The sequence below is a fragment of the Ranitomeya variabilis genome, chromosome 6 (genome assembly GCF_051348905.1).
Source record: "Ranitomeya variabilis isolate aRanVar5 chromosome 6, aRanVar5.hap1, whole genome shotgun sequence".
Classification (NCBI taxonomy): Eukaryota; Metazoa; Chordata; class Amphibia; order Anura; family Dendrobatidae; genus Ranitomeya; species Ranitomeya variabilis.
Genome location: NC_135237.1, coordinates 358,587,561 through 358,614,017, shown reverse-complemented (window position 1 = coordinate 358,614,017; position 26,457 = coordinate 358,587,561). Strand labels below are relative to the sequence as shown.

The following is a 26,457-nucleotide window of genomic DNA, read 5'->3' as shown; positions in this document are numbered from 1 at the left end:
GGCGGCATCTAAAAATCACAAACATTGACAAATCTCCGGGCCCGGATGGGATACACCCCCGAGTACTGCAGGAATTAAGTACAGTCATTGATAGACCATTATTTTTAATCTTTAAAGAGTCCATAATAACAGGGTCTGTACCACAGGACTGGCGTATAGCAAATGTGGTGCCAATATTCAAAAAGGGGACAAAAACTGAACTCGGAAATTATAGGCCAGTAAGTTTAACCTCTACTGTGGGTAAAATCCTGGAGGGCATTCTAAGGGATGCTATACTGGAGTATCTGAAGAGGAATAACCTCATGACCCAGTATCAGCACGGGTTTACTAGGGACCGATCATGTCAGACTAATTTGATCAGCTTCTATGAAGAGGTAAGTTCCGGTCTGAACCAAGGGAACCCAGTAGATGTAGTGTATATGGACTTTTCAAAAGCTTTTGATACGGTGCCACACAAAAGGTTGATACATAAAATGAGAATAATGGGGATAGGGGAAAATATGTGCAAGTGGGTTGAGAGTTGGCTCAGGGATAGGAAACAAAGGGTGGTTATTAATGGAGCACACTCGGACTGGGTCACGGTTAGTAGTGGGGTACCACAGGGGTCAGTATTGGGCCCTCTTCTTTTTAACATATTTATTAATGACCTTGTAGGGGGCATTCAGAGTAGAATTTCAATATTTGCAGATGACACTAAACTCTGCAGGGTAATCAATACAGGGGAGGACAATTTTGTATTACAGGCTGACTTATGTAAACTAGAAGCTTGGGCTGATAAATAGCAAATGAGCTTTAATGGGGATAAATGTAAGGTCATGCACTTGGGTAGAAGTAATAAGATGTATAACTATGTGCTTAATTCTAAAACTCTGGGCAAAACCGTCAATGAAAAAGACCTGGGTGTATGGGTGGATGACAAACTCATATTCAGTGGCCAGTGTCAGGCAGCTGCTACAAAGGCAAATAAAATAATGGGATGCATTAAAAGAGGCATAGATGCTCATGAGGAGAACATAATTTTACCTCTATACAAGTCACTAGTGCGACCACACTTAGAATACTGTGCACAGTTCTGGTCTCCGGTGTATAAGAAAGACATAGCTGAACTGGAGCGGGTGCAGAGAAGAGCAACCAAGGTTAATAGAGGACTGGGGGGTCTGCAATACCAAGATAGGTTATTACACTTGGGGCTATTTAGTTTGGAAAAACGAAGACTAAGGGGTGATCTTATGTTAATGTATAAATATATGAGGGGACAGTACAAAGACCTTTCTGCTGATCTTTTTAATCATAGACCGGTGACAGGGACAAGGGGGCATCCTCTACGTCTGGAGGAAAAAAGGTTTAAGCATAATAACAGACGCGGATTCTTTACTGTAAGAGCAGTGAGACTATGGAACTCTCTGCCGTATGATGTTGTAATGAGTGACTCATTGCTTCAATTTAAGAGGGGACTGGATACCTTTCTGGAAAAGTATAATATTGCAGGGTATATATATTAGATTCCTTGATAAGGCGTTGATCCAGGGAACTAGTCTGATTGCCGTATGTGGGGTCGGGAAGGAGTTTTTTTCCCCATGATGGAGCTTACTCTTACCACATGGGGTTTTTTTGCCTTCCCCTGGATCAACATGTTAGAGCATGCTAGGCTATGGGTTGAACTAGATGGACTTAAAGTCTTCCTTCAACTTTAATAACTATGTAACTACCAACAAATAAGGCTCGTGAGTATGTCACTTATAATGAGAATGACACACTACAGATTATCAATTTGTCTCAATACCAATTGACAGCTATTGAGACTTCTGTATTAAGTAGGGGTCTGACATTTTCACCTGTGCAACGAGCCGATAAATTCACATTGATTAAGGATCTTTTTCTTTTTTGCAGAAAGACTATTTTACAGGTGTTACATAATCATCCCCAGATGATCCCTTCTTTGGATCAAACCAAGCACAGTGCTTTCCAGGACCTCATGGATCTTCTACGGGAGGGTGACCCTACTACTACAGGTAGGCCAAAATTCCCTCACAAAAATAAATCCACTGTCTGTCCATCGCTTTCTATTGTACCGGCTGTCAAAATGTTTTTTGAGATGGTTAAGCAGGATTTTGAGGCACTGCAATCAAGGACTGGTTCCATGGTTAATCTAACTGCCCAGGAGCGACTGGGCCCTATCTAATCTAAGTTCTAACAATGAATTCCTAATTAAGGAGGCAGACAAGGGGAGCAAAGTTGTCCTGTGGCCTCATGATTTGTACCTTGAAGAAGCCCATAGACAACTTGACAACCAGCGATTCCATTGCAGACTCCCCTCTAATCCTACGGGTGTCTATGCCACTTAGGGGACTTTCACACTCTGCAACTTTCCAACGATGACGACCAGCGATACGACCTGGCCGTGATCGTTGGAAAGTCGTTGTGTGGTCGCTGGAGAGCTGTCACACAGACCGCTCTCCAGCGACCAACGATGCCGAAGGCCCCGGGTAACCAGGGTAAACATCGGGTTACTAAGCGCAGGGCCACGCTTAGTAACCCGATGTTTACCCTGGTTACCATCGTAAAAGTAAAAAAAAAAAAAACAGTACATACTCACATTCCGGTGTCCGTCAGGTCCCTCGCAGTCTGCTTCCCGCTCTGACTGAGTGCCGCCGTAAAGTGAAAGCAGATCACAGCGGTGACGTCACCGCTGTGCTCTGCTCTTACTTTCCGGCCGGCAGTCAGTCAGTGCGGGAAGCAGACTGCAAGGGACCTGACGGACACCGGAATGTGAGTATGTACTGTTTTTTTTTTTTTTACTTTTACGATGGTAACCAGGGTAAACATCGGGTTACTAAGCGCGGCCCTGCGCTTAGTAACCCGATGTTTACCCTGGTTATAAGCGAACGCATCGTTGGATCGGTGTCACACACACCGATCCAACGATGACAGCGGGAGATCCAGCGACGAAAGAAAGTTCCAAACGATCTGCTACGACGTACGATTCTCAGCAGGGTCCCTGATCGCTGCTGCGTGTCAGACACAGCGATATCGTATGGATATCGCTGGAACGTCACGGATCGTACCGTCGTAGCGACAAAAGTGCCACTGTGAGACAGTACCCTAAGATGAGAGCCCTCATAGACAGGGCCTTTGAATTGGGCGTCATTAATGTTAGTGAACGGGACTTTATTTGGGTAGACGAACCTATTCCATCAACTTTTTACATGCTACCCAAAGTCCATAAGGACCTGAAAAAGCCTCCGGGTTGACCAATTGTATCCAGCACTGGTAGTCTATGTGAAAAGGCGTGCATTTACATTGATTTTTTTCCTGCAGCCGTTTGTTCTCAAACTACCCTCTTACATCAGGGACTCTTCACATTTCATCAGTCTATATAAGGGGATTGTTTTATCCCCAGGTGAAATAATGGTTACTTGTGATTAGGAATCATTATATTCGAACATCAAACATGATGATGGAATGTGGGCTGTTCTGTTCTTCTTTGAGCAACAGTTAAACTCTGATAGAATGCATGACTTTTATCATCGATCTACTCAACTTTGTCCTCAGACACAATTTTTTCTTATTTGACAGGATTTTTTTTCTCCAAACGTCAGGTGTGGCCATGGGGGCGTGCTGTGCTCCAGCTTTTGCAAATCTGTTTTTAGGGTGGTGGGAGTCAATGGTAGTCTGTTTCCAGCTGGTTCAAGAACAAGGTACGGCATTGGTCGCGTTACATAGACAACATTTTCTTTATTTGGTCTGGTTCCCTGGACGAATGTTTGGAATTTTTGGATTTTTTCAGCAACAATTCTTTAAATATTTTTTTGACTCACCATTTTTCCTCTGTTGCAGTTTATTTTTTGGATCTTGAGGTCAAATGCCAGGATGGTACATTGTCCACTTGTTTATATCGGAAACCCACAGCCATCAACAGTTTGTTGGAATATCGTAGCTTTCATCCTAGACATACCAATGAGGGTATTCCGATGGGCCAGTGCCTCAGGGTCAGGCGCAATTGCACAAATGATCAAGACTTCCTGAGGGAAGCCCGTGACCTTACGGAAAGATTCAGGAGGAGGAATTGCCCTAAAAAAATGGATTTCTCAGGCCTATCAGACGGCAAATTCACAGCCACAAGATGCTTTACTTACCTCTACCAAGACAAAAATGGACAATTATGTGCGTTTTATCACGGGGTATCATACACAGTGGACGCAGGTAAGGAACATTTTAAATAATCATTGGAGAATCTTAACTATGGATATGCAAACGTCTCAAGTGGTCAGTACACGGCCTTTGGTTACTGACAGAAGGGCTCCTAATTTTAGGGACATGCTTATGAGGAGCCATTATACTAGGCCTACATATAGTATACAATAAGGAGAAGCGGAGTCCATGTCCAAATAAGTAACATTATACTTTATTTATTTTACAAAAATAGCTAATAAATTACCAAAAACATGTAACAAATACAACAGGATAAAAATCAGGATAGTCATAAAATGGAAGGTAGCACAGATATATACCGGTGCAGCACACAGACTGGTGCAGTATTACATTAAAAATCACCTGCATAGTGCAAAATATCGCAAAGGTATGGACCCGGGGGACAAGAGGAACAATATAAATATAAATAAATCTCCTGAGCCCTGTACACTGACTCGTATCACAATAATGACGTCATAAACCCCCACCCCGGAACCTTACCCGTACGCTGACACCAGACCTGGACCGCACCGCTGCCCCAACGCGCGTTTCGCGTCGGCTTCTTCGGGGGGCGGTGCTGCTGACTATCCGTCGCTACGTTTTATATGGTCCTCAAAATACGTTATAGCGTCCACCTGTGATAGCGCATGTCCTGTGTATACCGGCCAGGATCTGCATTGCAGGCGGCATTCAAAATGGCGATGCGGTTCAGCATTACGGCCCGGATGACCTCACTGAACCGCAATCGTCATCGGCCAGCGCCTCCCACAATGCCCCGGGACATGGAAGCCACTGGGCATGCGCAGAGAGGATCACAATAACCACCGCTTTAGAAACTTAAAAATTATGTATACTCCCTATCACCACTAGGGGAGGGGGACCGCAAAGAAAAAATGAAAAAAGAAAAAAAAAAAAAAGAAAAAAAGGGGGGGACGAAAAGGTAGTAACCAACGAAGGTAATTAGTGTTTTAGTTAGCAAAAAACTAGAAAAAACGTGCCGGTATTATACACAACAAAAAAGAGGAAAAGTGGCAAATGCATGTGTGAAGCATATTTAGTGAAAAGGTGTAAAAAGATTAGGTTAGAAGGCAACAACACCGTTGCTAGTGACAGTGACAAATTAATACAATTATAAATATATATATATATATAGTTAAAAACATTGTGAAATATAAAAATAATTAAAATAAAGCGGCGTCCAACTTCTTTCTGATTCCAAGATTTTTCCAAAGCAGCGGAATACACAGATGACCCAAGTTTTGGGGAAAAGGGGCATCAGACGTTGGCAGATGACCAGGCCATCAACAGTGGAGGGGCCACAACCAATTTCTGTTTGGCATCACCTCCTCTTATGCCAACACGGATCCTCTCAATACCCCATGCCTTTAGATCTTTAGGATTGCACTTGTGGTATTTCCGAAAGTGTTTTGGAATCGGTTTCAAACTGTCTACATTTTCAACATCACGTGCTGCTATTATATCTCGTACATGTTCGCGTATGCGAACACGTAATTCTCTTGATGTAAGTCCGATGTAGACAAGCTTGCAAGTGCACATTGCGTAATATACGACATGTGTGGTACTACATGTAATATATTGGTTAATTCGAAATTGCCGCCTACCATCTGATGAAGAAAAAACAAAAGATCTAATGAGGTTCTTACAGGCAAGGCAATCGCCACACGGAAAAAAAAAAAAAAACATTTTTTTGTCTCCCTGCCTGAAAGGGATCCGGTGTTTTGGCTACATAGTGACTGTGCACCAATATGTCTTTGAAATTGTTGCTCCTCCGAGCAGTCATCAGGGGTTGATCAGATAAACATCTGCCGAGTAAAGGGTCAGTGGTTAGAACGGGCCAGTGTTTTTTTAAGATATTCCGCATTTCATTCCACCTGTGATTAAAGGTTGATATAAACCGTGGTTGTTCGTCCCAAGATTTTCCCTGTCTTCCGTCTGTCTGCTAAAAGCTCACTCCTCCTTGTTTTTTTAGCCCTTAGATACCCTTTCCTTATTGATCGGCCACTATAGCCACGCTGTTTAAAACGTCCCCCAAGGTCCACAGCCTGTCTCTCAAAAAGTGTGTCAGAGGCACAGATCCTTCGAGCCCGAAGGAACTGGCCGATGGGAATGGCTCTTATCGTGGAGGGTGGATGGGATGAGGTTGAATGTAACAAGGCATTCACCGATGTCTCCTTCCTATACATATCAGTATGGATGTCACCATTGGCTTGTACCCTTAATGTAATATCCAAAAAGGAAATCTTACTCTCATGATATGCATAGGTGAGTCTGATGTTGGAGTCGTTGTCGTTCAATCCAACCATGAATTTCTGTAACTCCAGGACAGGGCCAAGCCATATAAATAAGACATCGTCTATATATCTATACCATCCAAGGATTTGGGGGGCAGACTGTGCACCACCATGAAACACCTCACGCTCCCACTGCGCTGCGCGTTGGGGCAGCGGTGCGGTCCAGGTCTGGTGTCAGCGTGCGGGTAAGGTTCCGGGGTGGGGGTTTATGACGTCATTATTGTGATACGAGTCAGTGTACAGGGCTCAGGAGATTTATTTATATTTATATTGTTCCTCTTGTCCCCCGGTTCCATACCTTTGCGATATTTTGCACTATGCAGGTGATTTTTAATGTAATACTGCACCAGTCTGTGTTGTTGCCTTCTAACCTAATCTTTTTACACCTTTGCACTAAATATGCTTCACACATGCATTTGCCACTTTTCCTCTTTTTTGTTGTGTATAATACCGGCACGTTTTTTCTAGTTTTTTGCTAACTAAAACACTAATTACCTTCGTTGGTTACTACCTTTTTGTCCCCCCCTTTTTTTCTTTTTTTTTTTTTATTTTTTTCTTTGCGGTCCCCCTCCCCTAGTGGTGATAGGGAGTATACATAATTTTTAAGTTTCTAAAGCGGTGGTTATTGTGATCCTCTCTGCGCATGCCCAGTGGCTTCCATGTCCCGGGGCATTGTGGGAGGCGCCGGCCGATGACGTTTGCGGTTCAGTGAGGTCATCCGGGCCGTAATGCTGAACCACATCGCCATTTTGGATGCCGCCCGCAATGCAGATCCTGGCCGGTATACACAGGACATGCGCTATCACAGGTGGACGCTATAACGTATTTTGAGGACCATATAAAACATAGTGACGGACAGTCAGCAGCACCGCCCCCCGAAGAAGCCGACGCAAAACGCGCGTTGGGGCAGCGGTGCGGTCCAGGTCTGGTGTCAGCGTGCGGGTAAGGTTCCGGGGTGGGGGTTTATGACATCATTATTGTGATACGAGTCAGTGTACAGGGCTCAGGAGATTTATTTATATTTATATTGTTATTGTTCCTCTTGTCCCCCGGTTCCATACCTTTGCGATATTTTGCACTATGCAGGTGATTTTTAATGTAATACTGCACCAGTCTGTGTGCTGCACCGGTATATATCTGTGCTACCTTCCATTTTATGACTATCCTGATTTTTATCCTGTTGTATTTGTTACATGTTTTTGGTAATTTATTAGCTATTTTTGTAAAATAAATAAAGTATAATGTTACTTATTTGGACATGGACTCCGCTTCTCCTTATTGTATAATATTAGTTTTGGGAGTGTCCTTTTTGTATTGATACATCTTCCAGATAGACTCCCCCACTGTGGTTGCGAGTATGTGGAAGAATGTTATTTTGTTTTCTTCCTTTTTGGGTTTGATTTATTATCTTGTTGCCTGTGTTCCCACAGTAACCAACTTGGAAAAGATGGATTTCCGTGAACGCGAAAAAGCGTGGCTAAATCAGCTTGATCAGGTTTTTTGTGAGAGTGGTGGTAGTACAGTTGATTTTAAATCTGGAGATACAAGTGGCCTCACGAATAAATATAAAGATCTTCTCAATAAACGCACCCGCCTTTGGTGGAATAGGGCCTTTCTGGAGCGGTATATTGGATGTGGTTTGGTTCCAAGGGGACTACGTGTCCAGGTGTTCCCCTCCTTTGTGGTTGATGAGACTGAATTTATTGAGCAATGGGAGGAGGCTGCCTCCCTATGCTCTAAAAGGTTTATGGAACTACTATCTAAACATAACGAGAGACAACTTAAAGAACTGGACGTGGAATTAAATACCACACAAGAGGAGATTAATAAATGTCTCATTGGTGAGGCAGCAAAAAAATTTAAGGAAGAAAAGTTGATGCAAATCTAAAAAAATGGGAAACTGAAGTAGTACAAAATAAAACCAAGAAATATCAGCGAGATTTGGCTGATCGACAGCAGGGGAGAGTCTATAAGTGGCATAACAGACGTCTTTTTAATAGAAATTTCCCAAGAGGTCGATCGACGTCGAATTTCTTCTTTTTCCTCGGCTGAGGAAAGGACACAAAGAGTGGATTATGTAAGACCGGGATGGGCAAAAAGGGATTCAGAGAGAAATAATGACTGGAGGGAAGGACGCCTCAGAAATAAACGGAAAATGAATGTGTCCCCTTCTAAGGATAAAAAATCAAAATCGAATGTACTTGAGGTAATCAACCTGTCCACTCATACTCTCTCTGAACCTCAAAAACAAGTGTTGGAACTAGGTCTTTCTTTTTCTCCTTCTAATAATTTTGACTTTTTTGTAGCACTAAAAGACTTAGGCTACGTTCACATTTGCGTTGTGCGCCGCAGCGTCGGCGCCGCAGCGCACAACGCAAACAAAAACGCGGCAAAACGCACGCTAAAACGCTGCGTTTTGCGCCGCATGCGTCCTTTTTGGCCGAAAGTTAGACGCAAAAAAAATGCAACTTGAAGCGTTTCTTGCGTCCAACGCTTGCGGCCATGCGGCGCAAAACGCAGCACAACGCATGTCCATGCGCCCCCATGTTAAATATAGGGGCGCATGACGCATGCGGCGCCGCTGCGGCGCCCGACGCTGCGGCGCTGACCGCAAATGTGAACGTAGCCTTACATCTGTATGCCCGGAAGATCATTCTTAAAAGACTCCATCTACGCTCTTCTGGAAATGTGGAGGTGATTGACCCTATTGAAATAGAGGCTCTCAAAAATTTGGAGGAATTGGAGCGTGAGTCTTCTGATGAAGGGGTAAGTGCCTCTCCACCCCCCATTTTTGCCAGGTGTACCACTTTTCCCCCCTTGTCTCTTTGCCCACAGGTGGAAATCTTCACCAAACTGGTAATGGAGGATTTCAATAAAATAACAAATTGTAAAAAAAAGAGATAATCTTACAAAAACACAGAGAGAGGCTATACAGGAAATTAAGACGTGGGATGATGTTGTTATTAAACCAGCAGACAAGGGGGGAAATGTGGTCATCTGGCCAGTGGAGAGGTACGAGAAAGAAGCTTTTCGACAGCTATGAAATAGGGATACATATACCCCACTACAGATGAATCCTCTCCCGAAATTTCAAATCCAATTACAAAATATCTTGGAGATGGCTTTTGAGACAGGCATTATCAGTAAAAAAACCTTGGGCGGTTTGTTAGTTCAATACCCCGTGATACCTACTTTTTATTTGCTCCCCAAGGTCCACAAAGACCTGATCTCCCCTCCTGGGCGTCCGATTGTCTCTGGCATGGGAGGGCTCTGTGATGCAACATGTAAGTTCATTGAATATTACTTAAAACCACAGGTTGAGACGCTGCCCTCCTATGTCAGGGACACCACGGACGTCCTGAGACGGGTTGATGGCCTTGTCGTGGAGAAGGACATGTTATTAGTCACGGCGGATGTTGAGTCATTGTATACCAGCATCCGCCATGTGGATGGGATGAGGGCGTCCAGATTTTTTCTGGAGTCCAGTAATCTGGACCCCGATTTACGTGAGTTGGTGTTGGAGTTGTTGGAGTTCATCCTAACCCATAATTTTGTTTTTAAGGATCGTTTTTTTCTCCAGAGACAGGGCACTGCCATGGGGGCGGCCTGTGCGCCATCGTACGCCAATTTATTTCTTGGCTATTGGGAGCGTGAGGTGTTTCATGGTGGCGCACAGTCTGCCCCCCAAATCCTTGGATGGTATAGATATATAGACGATGTCTTATTTATATGGCATGGCCCTGTCCTGGAGTTACAGAAATTCATGGTTGGATTGAACGACAACGACTCCAACATCAGACTCACCTATGCATATCATGAGAGTGAGATTTCCTTTTTGGATATTACATTAAGGGTACAAGCCAATGGTGACATCCATACTGATATGTATAGGAAGGAGACATCGGTGAATGCCTTGTTACATTCAACCTCATCCCATCCACCCTCCACGATAAGAGCCATTCCCATCGGCCAGTTCCTTCGGGCTCGAAGGATCTGTGCCTCTGACACACTTTTTGAGAGACAGGCTGTGGACCTTGGGGAACGTTTTAAACAGCGTGGCTATAGTGGCCGATCAATAAGGAAAGGGTGTCTAAGGGCTAAAAAAACAAGGAGGAGTGAGCTTTTAGCAGACAGACGGAAGACACAGGGAAAATCTTGGGACGAACAACCACGGTTTATATCAACCTTTAATCACAGGTGGAATGAAATGCGGAATATCTTAAAAAAACACTGGCCCGTTCTAACCACTGACCCTTTACGCGGCAGATGTTTATCTGATCAACCCCTGATGACTGCTCGGAGGAGCAACAATTTCAAAGACATATTGGTGCACAGTCACTATGTAGCCAAAACACCGGATCCCTTTCAGGCAGGGAGACAAAAAAATGGTTTTTTTCCGTGTGGCGATTGCCTTGCCTGTAAGAACCTCATTAGATCTTTTGTTTTTTCTTCATCAGATGGTAGGCGGCAATTTCGAATTAACCAATATATTACATGTAGTACCACACATGTCGTATATTACGCAATGTGCACTTGCAAGCTTGTCTACATCAGACTTACATCAAGAGAATTACGTGTTCGCATACGCGAACATGTACGAGATATAATAGCAGCACGTGATGTTGAAGATGTAGACAGTTTGAAACCGATTCCAAAACACTTTCGGAAATACCACAAGTGCAATCCTAAAGATCTAAAGGCATGGGGTATTGAGAGGATCCGTGTTGGCATAAGAGGAGGTGATGCCAAACAGAAATTGGCTCAGCGGGAGTGCCGCTGGATTGCGGTACTTAATACTCTAGCCCCTGCTGGCTTAAATGAAAGTTTGAGATTCAGCTCCTTCTTATAACTGCTCTCCAGATTTTTTTCCATATTTGCTTTTTTAACTTTTTTGTATGTGTTGCTGTGTGTGTCGGTATATTGGTTTTAATTGTGTATTTTTGGTTTTTTGTAGCAACCTTATATTAGGGTACGTCGCTATGGTTGTGGCCCCTCCACTGTTGATGGCCTGGTCATCTGCCGACGTCTGATGCCCCTTTTCCCCAAAACTTGAGTCATCTGTGTATTCCGCTGCTTTGGAAACATCTTGGAATCAGAAAGAAGTTGGACGCCGCTTTATTTTAATTATTTTTATATTTCACAATGTTTTTAACTATATATATATATATATTTATAATTGTATTAATTTGTCACTGTCACTAGCAACGGTGTTGTTGCCTTCTAACCTAATCTTTTTACACCTTTGCACTAAATATGCTTCACACATGCATTTGCCACTTTTCCTCTTTTTTGTTGTGTATAATACCGGCACGTTTTTTCTAGTTTTTTGCTAACTAAAACACTAATTACCTTCGTTGGTTACTACCTTTTTGTCCCCCCCTTTTTTCTTTTTTTTTTTTCTTTTTTTCTTTGCGGTCCCCCTCCCCTAGTGGTGATAGGGAAGTATACATAATTTTTAAGTTTCTAAAGCGGTGGTTATTGTGATCCTCTCTGCGCATGCCCAGTGGCTTCCATGTCCCGGGGCATTGTGGGAGGCGCCGGCCGATGACGTTTGCGGTTCAGTGAGGTCATCCGGGCCGTAATGCTGAACCACATCGCCATTTTGGATGCCGCCCGCAATGCAGATCCTGGCCGGTATACACAGGACATGCGCTATCACAGGTGGACGCTATAACGTATTTTGAGGACCATATAAAACATAGTGACGGACAGTCAGCAGCACCGCCCCCCGAAGAAGCCGACGCGAAACGCGCGTTGGGGCAGCGGTGCGGTCCAGGTCTGGTGTCAGCGTGAGGGTAAGGTTCCGGGGTGGGGGTTTATGACGTCATTATTGTGATACGAGTCAGTGTACAGGGCTCAGGAGATTTATTTATATTTATATTGTTCCTCTTGTCCCCCGGTTCCATACCTTTGCGATATTTTGCACTATGCAGGTGATTTTTAATGTAATACTGCACCAGTCTGTGTGCTGCACCGGTATATATCTGTGCTACCTTCCATTTTATGACTATCCTGATTTTTATCCTGTTGTATTTGTTACATGTTTTTGGTAATTTATTAGCTATTTTTGTAAAATAAATAAAGTATAATGTTACTTATTTGGACATGGACTCCGCTTCTCCTTATTGTATAATATTAGTTTTGGGAGTGTCCTTTTTGTATTGATACATCTTCCAGATAGACTCCCCCACTGTGGTTGCGAGTATGTGGAAGAATGTTATTTTGTTTTCTTCCTTTTTGGGTTTGATTTATTATAGGCCTACATATAGGCTCAATTGGGGAATTTTTTCTAATAGGCTCGTTCCCATGTGGAGACTGTAATGTCTCAGTACATGCATCCCGCTCGTGATTCCTTCCTTAACCCTACTGACCAGGTGCAACACAGATTGAAAACTTATATCAACTGTAGAACAACTAATGTCATATATGCCATCATCTGTCCTTGCCCTCGTATTTATGTAGGCCAGACCTCATAGGAGTTACGCCGGATTCAAGGACACTTCTTAACAATTAATACAGCTGCAGCAGACAGACGGAAAGGTAAGACACTGAACACGGTAGCGTCCCACTATTTGGCTTATCATGCAGGGAGCTGTGCAAATACGATGGTGGTCGGATTGGAACATATAAGGGGCTCAGGCAGGGGTGGATCCCTGCATAAGAAACTGCTACAGGTAAAAATCCAGCTGGATTTACCCGCTTCATTCTACTACGGCACCCCAGGGTATTAATGAAGATCTCCTTTTCACAGGCTTTCTGGGATGACTCTCCTGTTGTGGACCTCCATTATGGCCTTGTCTAGTGGAATTTGGATGAAGATTTTGTTTGAGAATGGGAGGCACCTTCTATGGATATCTTCTTATGGTTGGATCATGCTTTCTGGAAGCTCTCTCCTCTCTATTTTGGACTATATACATTTGTCATTCTTATGGACATTAATAATGGGAAGATTATGATCCGCTTTTCCCTTTTCCTGGTGCGGAATTCCATCACGGCCTTGTTTAGCGGAAATTGGTCGAAGATTTCACTGTAGCATGGGAGGCACCTCATGGATTTCCTCTCATGGTTGGAGCATGCTTGCGGCATCATACTGGAATCTCTTTCTTGTGTAATTGGATTATGTGCAATTGTTATTATAATTTTTTTCGGACATTGATAGTGTGAGGATCATGATCTCCTTTTCTTCCTTTCTTAATTGCATTTGATCCACTAAAACCCAGGAGAGGGTAACTTTCAGTGTCTATTATTCTTTAATCATGTGGATTTATTTGTGGGGATATATTTTGCTATCATGTGCTATTTTCATCTGTATCTTTCAATGCTACAGCTCCAATTATTGAACATATATTACCTTGTATCTACACAAGAAACCAGCCACACAAATATGAAAAATCACCAATATACATTGTGTAGGGAGCCGGGTGCATATATATTGCTGGGGCAGGGGCATTTAGGCTGCATGGTTTCAATATTCTCCATACAATTTATGGGGCTTTTACCTATTTTACCTTTCCCAATATAGGGTGTACCATTAAGTCATATGTCAGGGTTCCCACTGTCCAAAGCTCAGAAAATGAGCTGGGATCATTGCTGGCAAATAATTGCTGTGAAACACAGCTTTGTTTTTTTCCAAGTGCTCTGACAATATCCATCTATGAAGATAGGAAAATCCTCTTTAAGATAAGTGTTTAATTATCTCTAAAATGGCAGCCACATACTAAAGTAAAGCTCCCAAAAAAGGATGCGACATTCTAGTAAATCATGTCCAAACATCCTGGTTATGGAAACCCAACATGGTGTGGGTGTGTGTGTTTTGTGTTTCCACTTTTAGAATCGGAGGGGAGGGGAAAGTCAGTTCACTGCCTGCAGAACTTTTCCTTCTGGTCTAAAAAAAAGGGAAACCAGACGGACCCAATAAACAAAACAATGACACCCCTCTGCTTGAAACATGACTGCACAGGATGCAACTTCAATTTATGTTTTATTTGTATGTTCTAAGTAGAACAGAAATGGAAGAGATAAAAACAGACATGTGAACATTGGTATGGGCAGGCTCAAGAGTGGCCCACTGGAGTTAAGAAAGAAAAAAAAAAAAAAAAAAATCGGTGGATCCTCTGGTGGGCCCGTCAGTCTCTTCTCAGGATACAGCACATATGCTGCCTGGCAGACCTAAAGCTCTGCATCTCCCTGTCCATCAGAGCAGCATTAAAAAAAAACAAAAAAACCCTGATCATACATGCATCTCATAGAATGTTGGCTCCTGCCTGTTATATAGTTAGCTTAGAGAGGTGGGGGATCTGAGCAGGCTCAAGCAGTAATGTCAGAGGACAGTGCGCTAGGTGGGTCCCTATCTTTCTCCCTCCCCGGGAAGCTCTGGATAGGATCTGGCAGGACTCAGCACAGCCATCAACTGCTTTTCGCAGAGCTTAGCACCACTGGGCTCCACTCACCACCTCAGACCGGTTGAAAATGCCTGTAAATGGTCAGGAGAGGACTGTTAACAGTGATGCAGAACTAAAAGCTAAAGAGATCATGTCCCTTGCCCTGCTATAGCAGCCAAGCTCTGTAGTAATCCCTAATAGAAGGGAAGGCTCCAGAATCACACAATGCCACACCTGAAGCAAGTACTGGAGTTTTCTGTAGGTCTCTAGCACAACACCAAAAGCGGCTTTCTCCATTTGTCCCACACAGCTTTCTTCCCTGCCCCCCTCTAGTTGATGTTCTCTCAATGCCATAATCATCTGCAGTCTTGTGATGGAGACTGAGTGTCCCCATTTTATTTATATTGCTCGCTGTTGGAGATCCAGCCATGTTATTTCTTTGTGTGCCTTTGTATAAAGTGCAAAAATTGCAGTATGCACAATTTGTTTACAAGATTTGAATGGCTCTCATTCATGTGTATGGGTTTGTGAGGAACAAAAAAAAAAAAAAATCAAAATCAGATAACACACTTGATATCCGAGTGCAGTCAGATGCTCACAGACTGACAGAGAAGATGAAGAAGAAGACGGCTATCTGCACCTGCCCTAGCAAATACAACACAAGTGTGAACCTGGTCCGAGACCCTAGAACCAGTTCTACTGGTAGGCCCTAGGCACCCCAGTCCGACACTGGGTACTCTAAATGATGTATTTATTGCTTTTCCTCATGGTATTTAAAAAAACAACAACAAAAAACCACAATATTGTATTGAATCTTTAGCAGAAATGAAAAGTTTCTTTGTCAAAGAGTCCTTAAAAAGGGAAGGTGTTAAAAAAAAAAAAAAAAAAACACAATTGAAAAAAGTATTTTAATTTTTTTAAATATTAATTTGTTTTAATGAAGTAAAATATGAAAAATATATTGAAAAGTTTGACATTTTCCACTTTACTAGGGGAGCAACTGCTGAAATTTGCAATGAAAATAGTGCTAAAGTAAATGTGTGCGGGATCTGCTCAAGTATCACCATATTTCTCCTCCGCTTCTAGGCATTTGCAATACGATAAGATGAAGAAGTTTAGGATCACTGTGCGGAGCCATTTTGTTGGTGACTGCAAAGTGATACTGACAAGTAGACTGTAACCGAGGATGGCCAGCAGCACCGATTCTGTTAGTTGGTGCGTCTTGCTGTATCGTAAGCTGGGGTTAGATACGTTGAGTATCACATTTGGATTAGATACAGGGCTCAATGTAGTTTATCACGATTGGATTAGATATTGGGCTCACACGGCACCACTGCTCTGTCTACATCTATAAAAGAAGTGTCATGTGTGACCCTGCTGTCTACATCTATAAAAGAAGTGGTGTCATCTGTGACCCTGCTCTGTCAACATCTATAGAAGTAGTGTCATGTGACCCTGCTCTGTCAACATCTACAGAAGTGGTGTCATCTGTGACCCTGCTCTGTCAACATCTTTAGAAGTGGTGCCATGCACACGACACCACTGCTCTGTTTCCATCTATAGAAGTGGTCTAATGCGTGACCCTGCTCTGTTTACATCTATATAAGTGGTGTCCAAGTCTATGGGAGCAGTAGTGTACTGACTGACCCCGCTCCATTCACTACTCCCATAGAAGTAGACAAAGCAGGGTCATACATTAGATGTAATGGCTGGGTGTTCATTAGCCTGGTTTCTGCCTTTATTCACATTACACCAAATGACATACAGTATGGTAAGGTTTTAACTCTAGCGGTTTGGATCCTTCTGAATAGTGTCACCTCGACATGGTGGGATGGCTTTTACGCTGTATCAAAATTATGGTAATTTAGTACCCTATATTATTTCCGTGCACTTGCTCTTTACTTGCTACAGGGCATTTGCTAAGGCTACGTTCACATTTGCGTTGTGCGCCGCAGCGTCGGCGCCGCAACGCACAACACAAACAAAAACGCATGAAAACGCATGCACAACGCTGCGTTTTGCGCCGCATGCGTCCTTTTTTTGATTGATTTTGGACGCAGCAAAAATGCAACATGCTGCGTCCTCTGCGCCCGGACGCGGGCGCCGCAGGGACGCATGCGGCGCCAAACGCAAGTGCGACACATGTCCATGCGCCCCCATGTTAAATATAGGGGCGCATGACGCATGCGGCGACGCTGCGGCGCCGACCGCAAATGTGAACGTAGACTTATTTTGTTTTTATCTTAGGCTATGTATGTATAAACAGTGTTAACATGCGCCTACATGTAGAATGCACACCAGCTTATATTCTAGTTCATGTCTAGGTTTTTATACATTAGATACTGCATATCTAATCCCATTCTGTGTGATAAACACACACTGGGATTAAGACACGGCTCAGTGGAGTGTATCAGACATGTTCATTACACACAACATACAAATTAGAAAAAAAAAAACATTTATTGGTTACTTTACAAAAATGTATGTAAAGGACATAATCGCTACATTACAGGACATCCTGTAAATCATCTATTTACAAATAGCAATTTTATTTTTTTTTACATTATGTTACAATAACTCTAAAACACAAAGCTCAAGTTTCTCCAATAAAATGTACTTAGTGAATTGTTCCTGTCCATGAAGATAGGCCAAATTCTAAAAACACAAAACACCTCCACAAATACCATAAAGGTTAAATAACATTAATCTTAATTTAAAACTGACCAAATAAAATACAAAAAAAAAAATCTTCAGTTCCACTAATTGCAATTTCTCAGGTCTCCAGTCTGTATAGACGTGTAATGTAGGATACATACCGAGTGTGTGGTCGACATACCACACGTGCGCAACACTCTTCTCGTTGCTCTAGTTCCTAAGTTCCCAACAGTTTAATTTACTAATTGTAAAATCTGGTGAAAAGCTTGGACAGCAACAAAACTCAAGGTTTAAAAAAAAAAAAAAAAAAAAAAAATTTTTCCACCAGGACACTGTTGCATTCGCTCAGTACCACAAACAGTAAGATTTTCATAAGCTTTGAATAGCAGGCAGAATAAAGATAGTCAATATAGAAATACAAGTCTAACAGTTCAGTGCACAACAGACTTTTAGGGCTTGTCTTCTAAAGTCACCTACATATGGCATTAAGTAATATGGACATTATGAAGAGTGACTTGCTTAGAACCGCAGATCATGAATATGGAGGACTAAATAGCAGCTATACTAATACTAGCCCTCTAAAGTATCTGTTGCGGATAAAAAAATCAAAACAGCAAGAAGCCCAGTAAGTGATCATCACTGGCTCAGTGGTTAGCACTGTGACCTTGCAGCGCTGGGGTCCTGGGTTCAAATCCCACCAAGGACAACATCTGCAAGGAGTTTGTATGTTCCCCCCATGTTTGTGTGGGTTTCCTCTGGTTTACTCCCACATTCCAAAAAAAATAAAAAATCCAAAAACATACTGATAGGGATTCTAGATTGTGAGCCCCATCGGGGACAGCGATGATAATGTGTGCAAACTGTAAAGCGTTGCGGAATATGTTAGCGCTATATAAAAATAAAGATTATTAGATTATTATCACTGGATTCAGGGTCTCCATCTCTACATTATGTTGATCTCCGATTAGGTGGGAAAAACCTGGCGACAGATTCCCTTTAAAGTAGAAGTTAGCAGTACATCCGCACCACTAGAGAAGAGAAAAAATATAAGAAGCCTTTGGCACATTTATCTTATTCACTGACTAGCAAGCCAGCAAGCAAAATGACTCGGAGTCAGGTACAAAACCCATGAGATAATGCACCGTTAGCCTTGTGAGAGCTGCATATTTTACATGTCGTGATTAAAGCATTTTTATTCAGCAACACAATATATATAGGAGTTCTGAAATAAGCGTGCTATACACAAAAAAACAAACAGAAAAAACAAAACAAAAAACAAACACACCCAAGGAAAAAAAAACAACGCATCAGGCCCACGTCACTAAACAGGCATGGATTCCTATGCCAAACCCCATTGTGTAAACTTCATTTCTCCAGAATTAAATAAGACTGGTCACACCATCGTACATGAAACAAAATACTTTTGTAATGTACATCGGAACTGAACTAGTAACTAACATTCAAGCAGGGTGGTACGATGGATGGATTAGACAGTTTCCCCCTTAGCACATAACGCATTAAATAGGCACTTTAAGCCCCAGTTCACAGCCAGCACTATGCGATATTGTGAGCCAGGGCACCATGAAGGGATACGCCATGTACAAGATGTCTCTAACGTGAGGTTCTTTGGGCTCTTGTACTTCTGATTGTGAGGTGGCTATTAACTGTTAAAGGAACAAAAATGCACACAGCATATGCAAAACAGTTCATATTTATTGTGGACTTTCACCACACAGGCTGGGGATGCACGTAAAGTACAGGAAGGCACAGACTTTCTTCACCAGACCAAGTATGGAGATAAACTGAGGAAGCTAAATTGATTCAAGTTATTCATTTGTGCCTTCAGCAGCCCTGGAGCATCATCCCCATCTTGCATATTTGCATAGCCTCAAGTATTATTCAACAATCAGCACTTTTTGCAGCCATTGCTGCACTGATTACATGCCTTTTTAAAGGGAGAGGCAAATAGTGTGTCAAGTAAGGGATGCCAACTCAGGTTCCAATCACATTCCGTATATATAAAAAAATCCATTGTGGCAAGATTGTAAATGCATCAACTGCACATAAAGTCCTCCAAAGACGGCAATTTCTCTAATTCGTAGGCATCAAAGAGATCGCTGATTCCCTCCTCTTCTCCAAGGCTAAGCAAATAATCCTCGTGAACGAGAGGAGGCAGCAAATTCACAAAAGGACTGTCGAGATTCAAGGGTATTTGATCTTCTGTTTGCTGTAGTAGGCTTGTCGGAGAGGTCAAGGGAGAAATGGTTTCCACTTTACAGCTTACGGTTTCTATATTAGGGGAGAGACAGTCTGCAGAAAAGTATATATATGGGTTACAAACTTAGGACATTTTAATCTTGGAAACTATCATTTAGCTGCAGATACAAGGTGAATCTGCAAGCAAATAGCGCTACAATGCTGCTCCGCTGTCTTACGGAAAATGTGGCCATTGGGGAACAAAAATAAAAAAATTAGTATTTTCTCCCAGGAGCTGCTCGTTTTCAATCATAGGGGTGTGCACAGAGCAGCTCCAGTCACCACTCGCTATACTGTGAGCGGCAGCTATAAGTACAACCCAGGAATCAAAGTCCAAGGATGTGCTTATGGTCGCCGCTCACAGTATAGGGAGAGGTAATGCCATTTGCCTGCAGGTAAATAGAATTTAAAAAGATAACAGGGACCCTTTATACATGGGCTAAAGAAACCTAAAATTTGAAAAAAAGTGCACTTTTCCTTCCCCAGTATATAAAGTGATTACCAGTTTGGACAATAACTTGAGTTACCTTTGGAACTTGGCTTCTGAAGATTCCCATTCTGATCAGGAGTATTTTGTTTGACTGGACTACTGGATTCACTTTCTTCAGGGCATAAGTAAACTTCTATGGCTCCTTGAGTGCTAGATAAGTGTATCTGTAAACTCTGCAAAACACCAAATAATTAATAAAAGAGGTGACGTCATAGCTTCTGTTTTAACATGATCCATGCCATATTGAACTATAGGAGAGGACTCCAATAATAAGGAAGATATAGAGACTAAAAAAAAAATGCATTGAATTGTCTAACAGTGCAAAGGTCAATTCATAACAACCACTTAAGGATGGGGCAATTTTTAGTGTTTGCTCAGTAGACAGGCATTTTAAGGACAAGTTGTAGTTTTGAATGAGACCATCTTAGCATAGCATACACTGAACAATCCAATACAATGAAGGTGAAGAAAAAAAAAAAAAAACAGTCTGACGAGCTGACATTTTCGTTGATACAATTTTTGATCACCATTTTGAAAAGATCCAGTGAAGAAAAAAAAAAAAAAACCCCTACAATTCTAGTTTCTCATTTTTCTTGTTTATTCAGTTTACCAATTTGTTCAATTTCATATTTTCATACTTTGAACTTTAATGAATGCAGCAATAATCTGTGGATCACAAAAGCTGCTGCCAATTGTGTAAAAATATAAATGCAAATAATATCCTTGCCTTCTCTTACTCAGGTTTTCCTGGTTCCCTAGACTGCATTTACTATCCTACAATATAAATTTCACTAACTTTGCTGGCATTATGATTACTGAGGTGTAAAGGTACCTTCACACGAAACGACTTTACAACAAGAACGAGAACGATCCGTGACGTTGCAGCGTCGTGGATAGCGATATCGTTGTGTTTGACACGCAGCAGCGATCTGGATCCTGCTGTGATATCGCTGGTCGTTGAATAAAGTTCAGAACTTTATTTGGTCGTCAGATCGCCGTGTATCGTCAGGTTTGACACCAAAAGCAACGATACCAGCGATGTTTTACGCTGGTAACCAGGGTAAATATCGGGTTACTAAGCGCAGGGCCGGCGCTCACACAGTACAGGAAGCGGACGCCGGGGGACGCGCAGGTGAGCATGTACTGTTTGTTATTTTTACTTTTACGCTGGTAACCAGGGTAAACATCGGGTTACTAAGCGCGGCCCTGCGCTTAGCAACCCGATGTTTACCCTGGTTACCCGGGGACCTCGGCATCGTTGGTCGCTGGAGAGCGGTCTGTGTGACAGCTCTCCAGCGACCAAACAGCGACGCTGCAGCGATCGGCATCGTTGTCGCTATCGCTGCAGCGTTGCTTCGTGTGAAGGTACCTTTAGGGGCTGAAATGTTTTGCATTCGTTTGTTATTGTATTACGCACAAACTGTACAAATTGTGGTTTTCCAGTAAGAATCTCATTGGGGGGGAATCTACATTGCATGGCAATCTCTATGCTGAAAAATACTACAGAATGTTAAGATTTGTTAAAAATCTATGTCACCTACCTTTTATTGCTTTCCTCAAGCACGTCTGTGCAAAAAAAAGTTTGGAGTTTACATTCTGTACAAACTCCAGTAGGACTTGCATTTTTTAATTGAAATCCCTGGTGTTTTTTTTTTTTTTTTTTTTACACGAGTCTAGTGGCACAATCCTATTCAGAGATTGACAGTATTATATGTATAACGTGCATGCAGAGAACGGTCACCAAGCAGGATCACCCACTGGACTCAGGCATACACACCCCAGGGAATTCAATGAATAAAGCACAAGAATCTACAAGCCTAGTTATCATTCTGTTCGGCTTCTCCTTCCCCATACCATCCACAGATTGGACTGCCTGTGCCTAACAGGCTTCTGATCATCTGTATGGTGTTTAACCACAGTTAAAAGTTAGGCCAAATGCAGTTTACTATTTGCAGAATCAGTTGTGGGGTTTTTTTTGCACCCACTGGGGGATTAATCTGTAAAAGATGAGATTATTGCCTGCTGAGATTCTCCGCTCCAAAGAATGTTGGTCAGTGAGGAATGGAAAAACGTTTGTTGTAATCACTGATTAACATTCATTCATGTGCTACTTGTGTGAATTTCATGAAACATGTCAGCCTTCTCTCCAGAAACTCCACCACTTGTTCATTCATTGCAGTTATGCCCCAATTTAACCACAAACCAGTGGCAAACCGCACATTCAGCTGTCACTGACAAATATTCCAAGCCTAACAGCACGTTACCCACATTGAAAGTGTTTAGGGAGTACGGAAAGGTGAAAGAACGGCTAGCAAACCATTACTTACCTCAACTGGGTCAGACACTTCAAGTCTAGTCTCCGGAGGAGCTCTCACAACAATAACAGTTTGATCCTTAAGGCCACTAATTTTTCGAATATCCTGATAGGTTACATAAGCTAGCGTAAATAAGGTTAAGGATAAAAAAAAATGAAATGCAGGCGGTTGAAATGTTATGACCCAAATGCTGGCACAATCATGATTATCACAATTGGTAAGTTATGGTTAAGCAAAGTCTTTGTTCCCACCATAAGTATTTGGGGAGTTTGAGGTTGGAGATTTTCTGCACATATTACGGTAGCTAAATTACTCACGTTGTTAGGCTATGTTCCCACGTTTCTTTTTTGCTGAAGCCAAAACCTGATCTCTTAGCAGAAAAAAAAAGGGCAGGTTTTGCTGACTTTCTGCTGTGTTTTTCAGTATCCGTTGTTCATCTTCGCTTCCACCATATATGAAGCATATACAACGCAAGGTGTTATGGAACCAGTGCAAGACATGTGAAACCATCTTTTTGGGGGAAAAAAAAAGGGCAAATTGACCAAGTTATTTTGTGGAAAAAGATTATGTCTGAAAAAAGTGATTATTCTGAAAAAAAAAAAATTATATAAATATCTAATTAAAAAAATACATAATTACAAATGTTAAGTGGGTGGGGGTAGGGATTTGAATTAGTCTAGAGTAGTTAAAGGGAACCTGTCCAGAATGCTGTAGATAAGCCCCTGATGCCAGTAGGCTTAGCTCATCTTCCATTTTGGGGGTGACAGGTTCCCTTTAACCTAAGGGTATGAGCACACATAGCGGATCCGCAGCGGATTGGCCGCTGCGGATTTGCAGCAGTTTTCCCTGAGTTTACAGTACCATGTAAACCTATGGAAAACAAAATCGGCAGTGCACATGCTGCGGAAAAAAAACGCACGGAAACGTAGCGTTGTTTATTCCGCAGCATGTCAATTCTTTGTGCTGATTCTGCAGCAGTTAACACCTGCTCCATAATAGGAATCCGCAGGTGTAAAACCACAGGTGTAATCCGCACAAAAACCTCTAATTCCACAGTAAATCCACAGGTAATCCACAATGTGGTTTACCTGCGGATTTACCAAAATCAGTCCGGAAAAATCTGCAACGTGTGCACGTGGCCTAACACATTGGCAGAGCATCTTGTAGGGTGGACACTACTTTCACACATTGGCCAAGCAATGGTTGGTTTTACACATTGGTCGGCCAATGTATTGCAACTTTTTTGCACTTAATGCTTAGAATGGGTGAAAAAAAAAAAAAACCGCTAAAAGAAAAAATTGAAAACTGCAGCATGTCAAAAAACAGTAGTTTTCCCAATTCAGTCTAAAAACAAAAAAAAACACCCTGTGTGCATGAGATTTCTGAAGCCGTAGCTTTTGCTGTAAAAAGCAGCTTTTATTTTGCATAAAAAAGCTGAAAGCTACGTGTGAACATGGGCTTACTGCATTTTTTTATTAATGCATGTCTTTTTGGTATGTTATGTTTTGAATTAAAAGGCCGTTTTTGATACTTCCTGTTATTTTGCTTTATCAAAACTGATAGTCATGTGTGGATTATGTGCTTTTTTAATGCATTGTGACAGTATTTTTGTAACCAGCATTGCATTAATGCAATCCTATGGCGAAAATCCATACACTGGCCAGTATATATACATACAATATTATTTTGCTGGAACAGTATGATGCATTCTCTGTGGAGTGAAAATATGCAAAGACTCGTGGGAACATCATGGCACTCCATATTTTGAGCTGCTTGACAAGATTACTAAGACTATGAAGTGGATGGGTGCTACTCTTCATAAACGTGAAGCATCTTCACAATAATATAATGGGTTTTAAGTTCTGCTTCTATGCACATAAATATGAAACATACCATGAACAAAAGAACCGTAAGAATTAAAGTTAGTTTATTCACTCGAACTTGGTCTTTTACTCATTAGCCACAAGAATAGGGACTGCATTATGGAAAGGATATCTTTGGTTCTCTGAGTCTTCAGTCAGAAGTTTCAGATCCAAGGTGCAACTTTGTATCAAGTCATCTAGTTTCTTCTCTTCTTGACTGAGCTCTACAAGCTCATTGGACAAGTCTTGGCAGCGTGCCATGTTACATCCATCATCAGGAAGTGTGCAGCCCCTAGTTTATATTTTTAAAAAGAAATTTTATTAACAAATTACAGGCATAAGTTCACATAGTACATGAAGGAGACCATACCAAAAAGCATTGATAGGACAATTAGATAAATAAGACAAAGTATATCCCCATAACATATGCAGTATACAGACATTTACATTAACTACTTACAGTGCACCAACAGACTAAGATGTCCGACCTGTCTCCTACTCTGCAATGCCATCATGTAGCTGCGGAGGCAGGGATCCGGCTGTCAGACAGCTGGAATCGCCATAGACAAGGCTAAAACTACTACTGTATGCATCTTCTCCATCGCTGTATATACAGCACTAAGGCAGCACTGTGTATGCAGTAGTAGGAAGTTAGTAAGTAAACACAAAGGATGATATCCAAGGTAACAATAGCAGAAAAATGAAGCCTATTTTGAAATATAAAAAGTCAATTAAGTTCCACGGAATCACCAATGTGTAAAAAGGACAAGTGGAACCCACTCAAGTAGAGAACTAATCCATGCACCAATCTGGTTAAAAGGGTCAGAGATCACCAAGGCAGGAAGTATAAGAGGTAATAACACTTTATTTGTAATTAGCTTGACAAAAACACCGTATAATTGATGTGCATGTATCAAGGTATAAATTGCAAAGGGTAAATAATTAAAAATATATGATAAACAATGAATGTATAAAAAGCCAATTTGCATTTAGCAGATCAGTTAGCATGACAAATCTCTCTCTCTATAAATACACACAAACACATACATTTTTCACGAATATTTGAGCCCATGGATCAATTATTCTATGTCCATTTTGCAAGGTTGCGAGAAAGAAGAAAAAAAAAAACAAAAAACAGTACGGATGCTATACGGAGGTTTACATGCGCAAAATACGCAGCCACACCCTGCCTACGGATGACAAACGGATCACTGTTTTGGGATCATTTATGCGTATTGCGCATGTAAAATACAGACCGTATTTCCCTACACCTAGTGTGACGCCAGCCTTCCACAGTATCCATCCAATTCAGTCAAGGGTCGGGTGAAAAAGCTTAAAGGGAACCGGTCACCAGAAGAAATACTATTAGCCTGCATATATGAGATTAATCTGCAGGTTATTAGAGTTATTAACCAGCTCAGCACCAAATGCTGTAACGAGAAAATTAACTTTATTCCCCCAGCAGCATTTCAGGCACTGCTCTGTGTATAGTGAGTGGAGGCTGTAACCGCAGTGGTGGGACTGACTGACACTCGCTCTACTTATTAACTTGACCCTTGATGGAATTAAACAGACACACTATTAGGCTATGTTCACACTTTGCGGTTTTTGCTGCGGATCCGCTGCAGATTTGACGCTGCGGATCCGCAGCAGTTTTCCATGCAGGGTACAGTACAATGTTACCCTATGGAAAACAAAAACCGCTGTCCCCACTTTGCGGAAAATCCCTTTAAAAACCGCGCGGAATTGCTGCGGAAAAAAAGAAGGAGCATGTCACTTCTTTCTGCGGATTCCGCAGCGGTTTTCAACATGCACCAATAGGAAAGTGCTGTTGAAAACCCGCAGAGGAATCCGCAGAAGAAACTGCAGGAAAATCCGCAGGGAAAACCGCTGCGGTTTTTTCATGCGGTTTTTCCAAATCCGCTGCGGAAACATCCGCAGCAAAATCTGCAAAGTGTGAACATGCCCTTAAACTCGTTTATTTTTTTTCCGCCC

At 42.0% G+C, this 26,457-nt stretch overlaps 1 protein-coding gene across 1 annotated transcript in view; it reads right to left on the bottom strand.

Moving 5' to 3' along the window:
* Window positions 1–19,234: 19,234 nt before the first annotated feature.
* E2F3 (E2F transcription factor 3) overlaps window positions 19,235–26,457 on the bottom strand; it is a 49,734-nt gene continuing 42,511 nt past the window's right edge. Inside the window, exons 4-7 of the mRNA XM_077269959.1 lie at window positions 24,596–24,754; window positions 22,613–22,727; window positions 20,323–20,458; window positions 19,235–19,849 (exon numbers count right to left, since the gene is read on the bottom strand). Of these exons, the coding sequence (XP_077126074.1) occupies window positions 19,593–19,849; window positions 20,323–20,458; window positions 22,613–22,727; window positions 24,596–24,754 (667 nt within the window). The 3' untranslated portion in view covers window positions 19,235–19,592. The remainder of the gene's footprint in view (window positions 19,850–20,322; window positions 20,459–22,612; window positions 22,728–24,595; window positions 24,755–26,457) is intronic.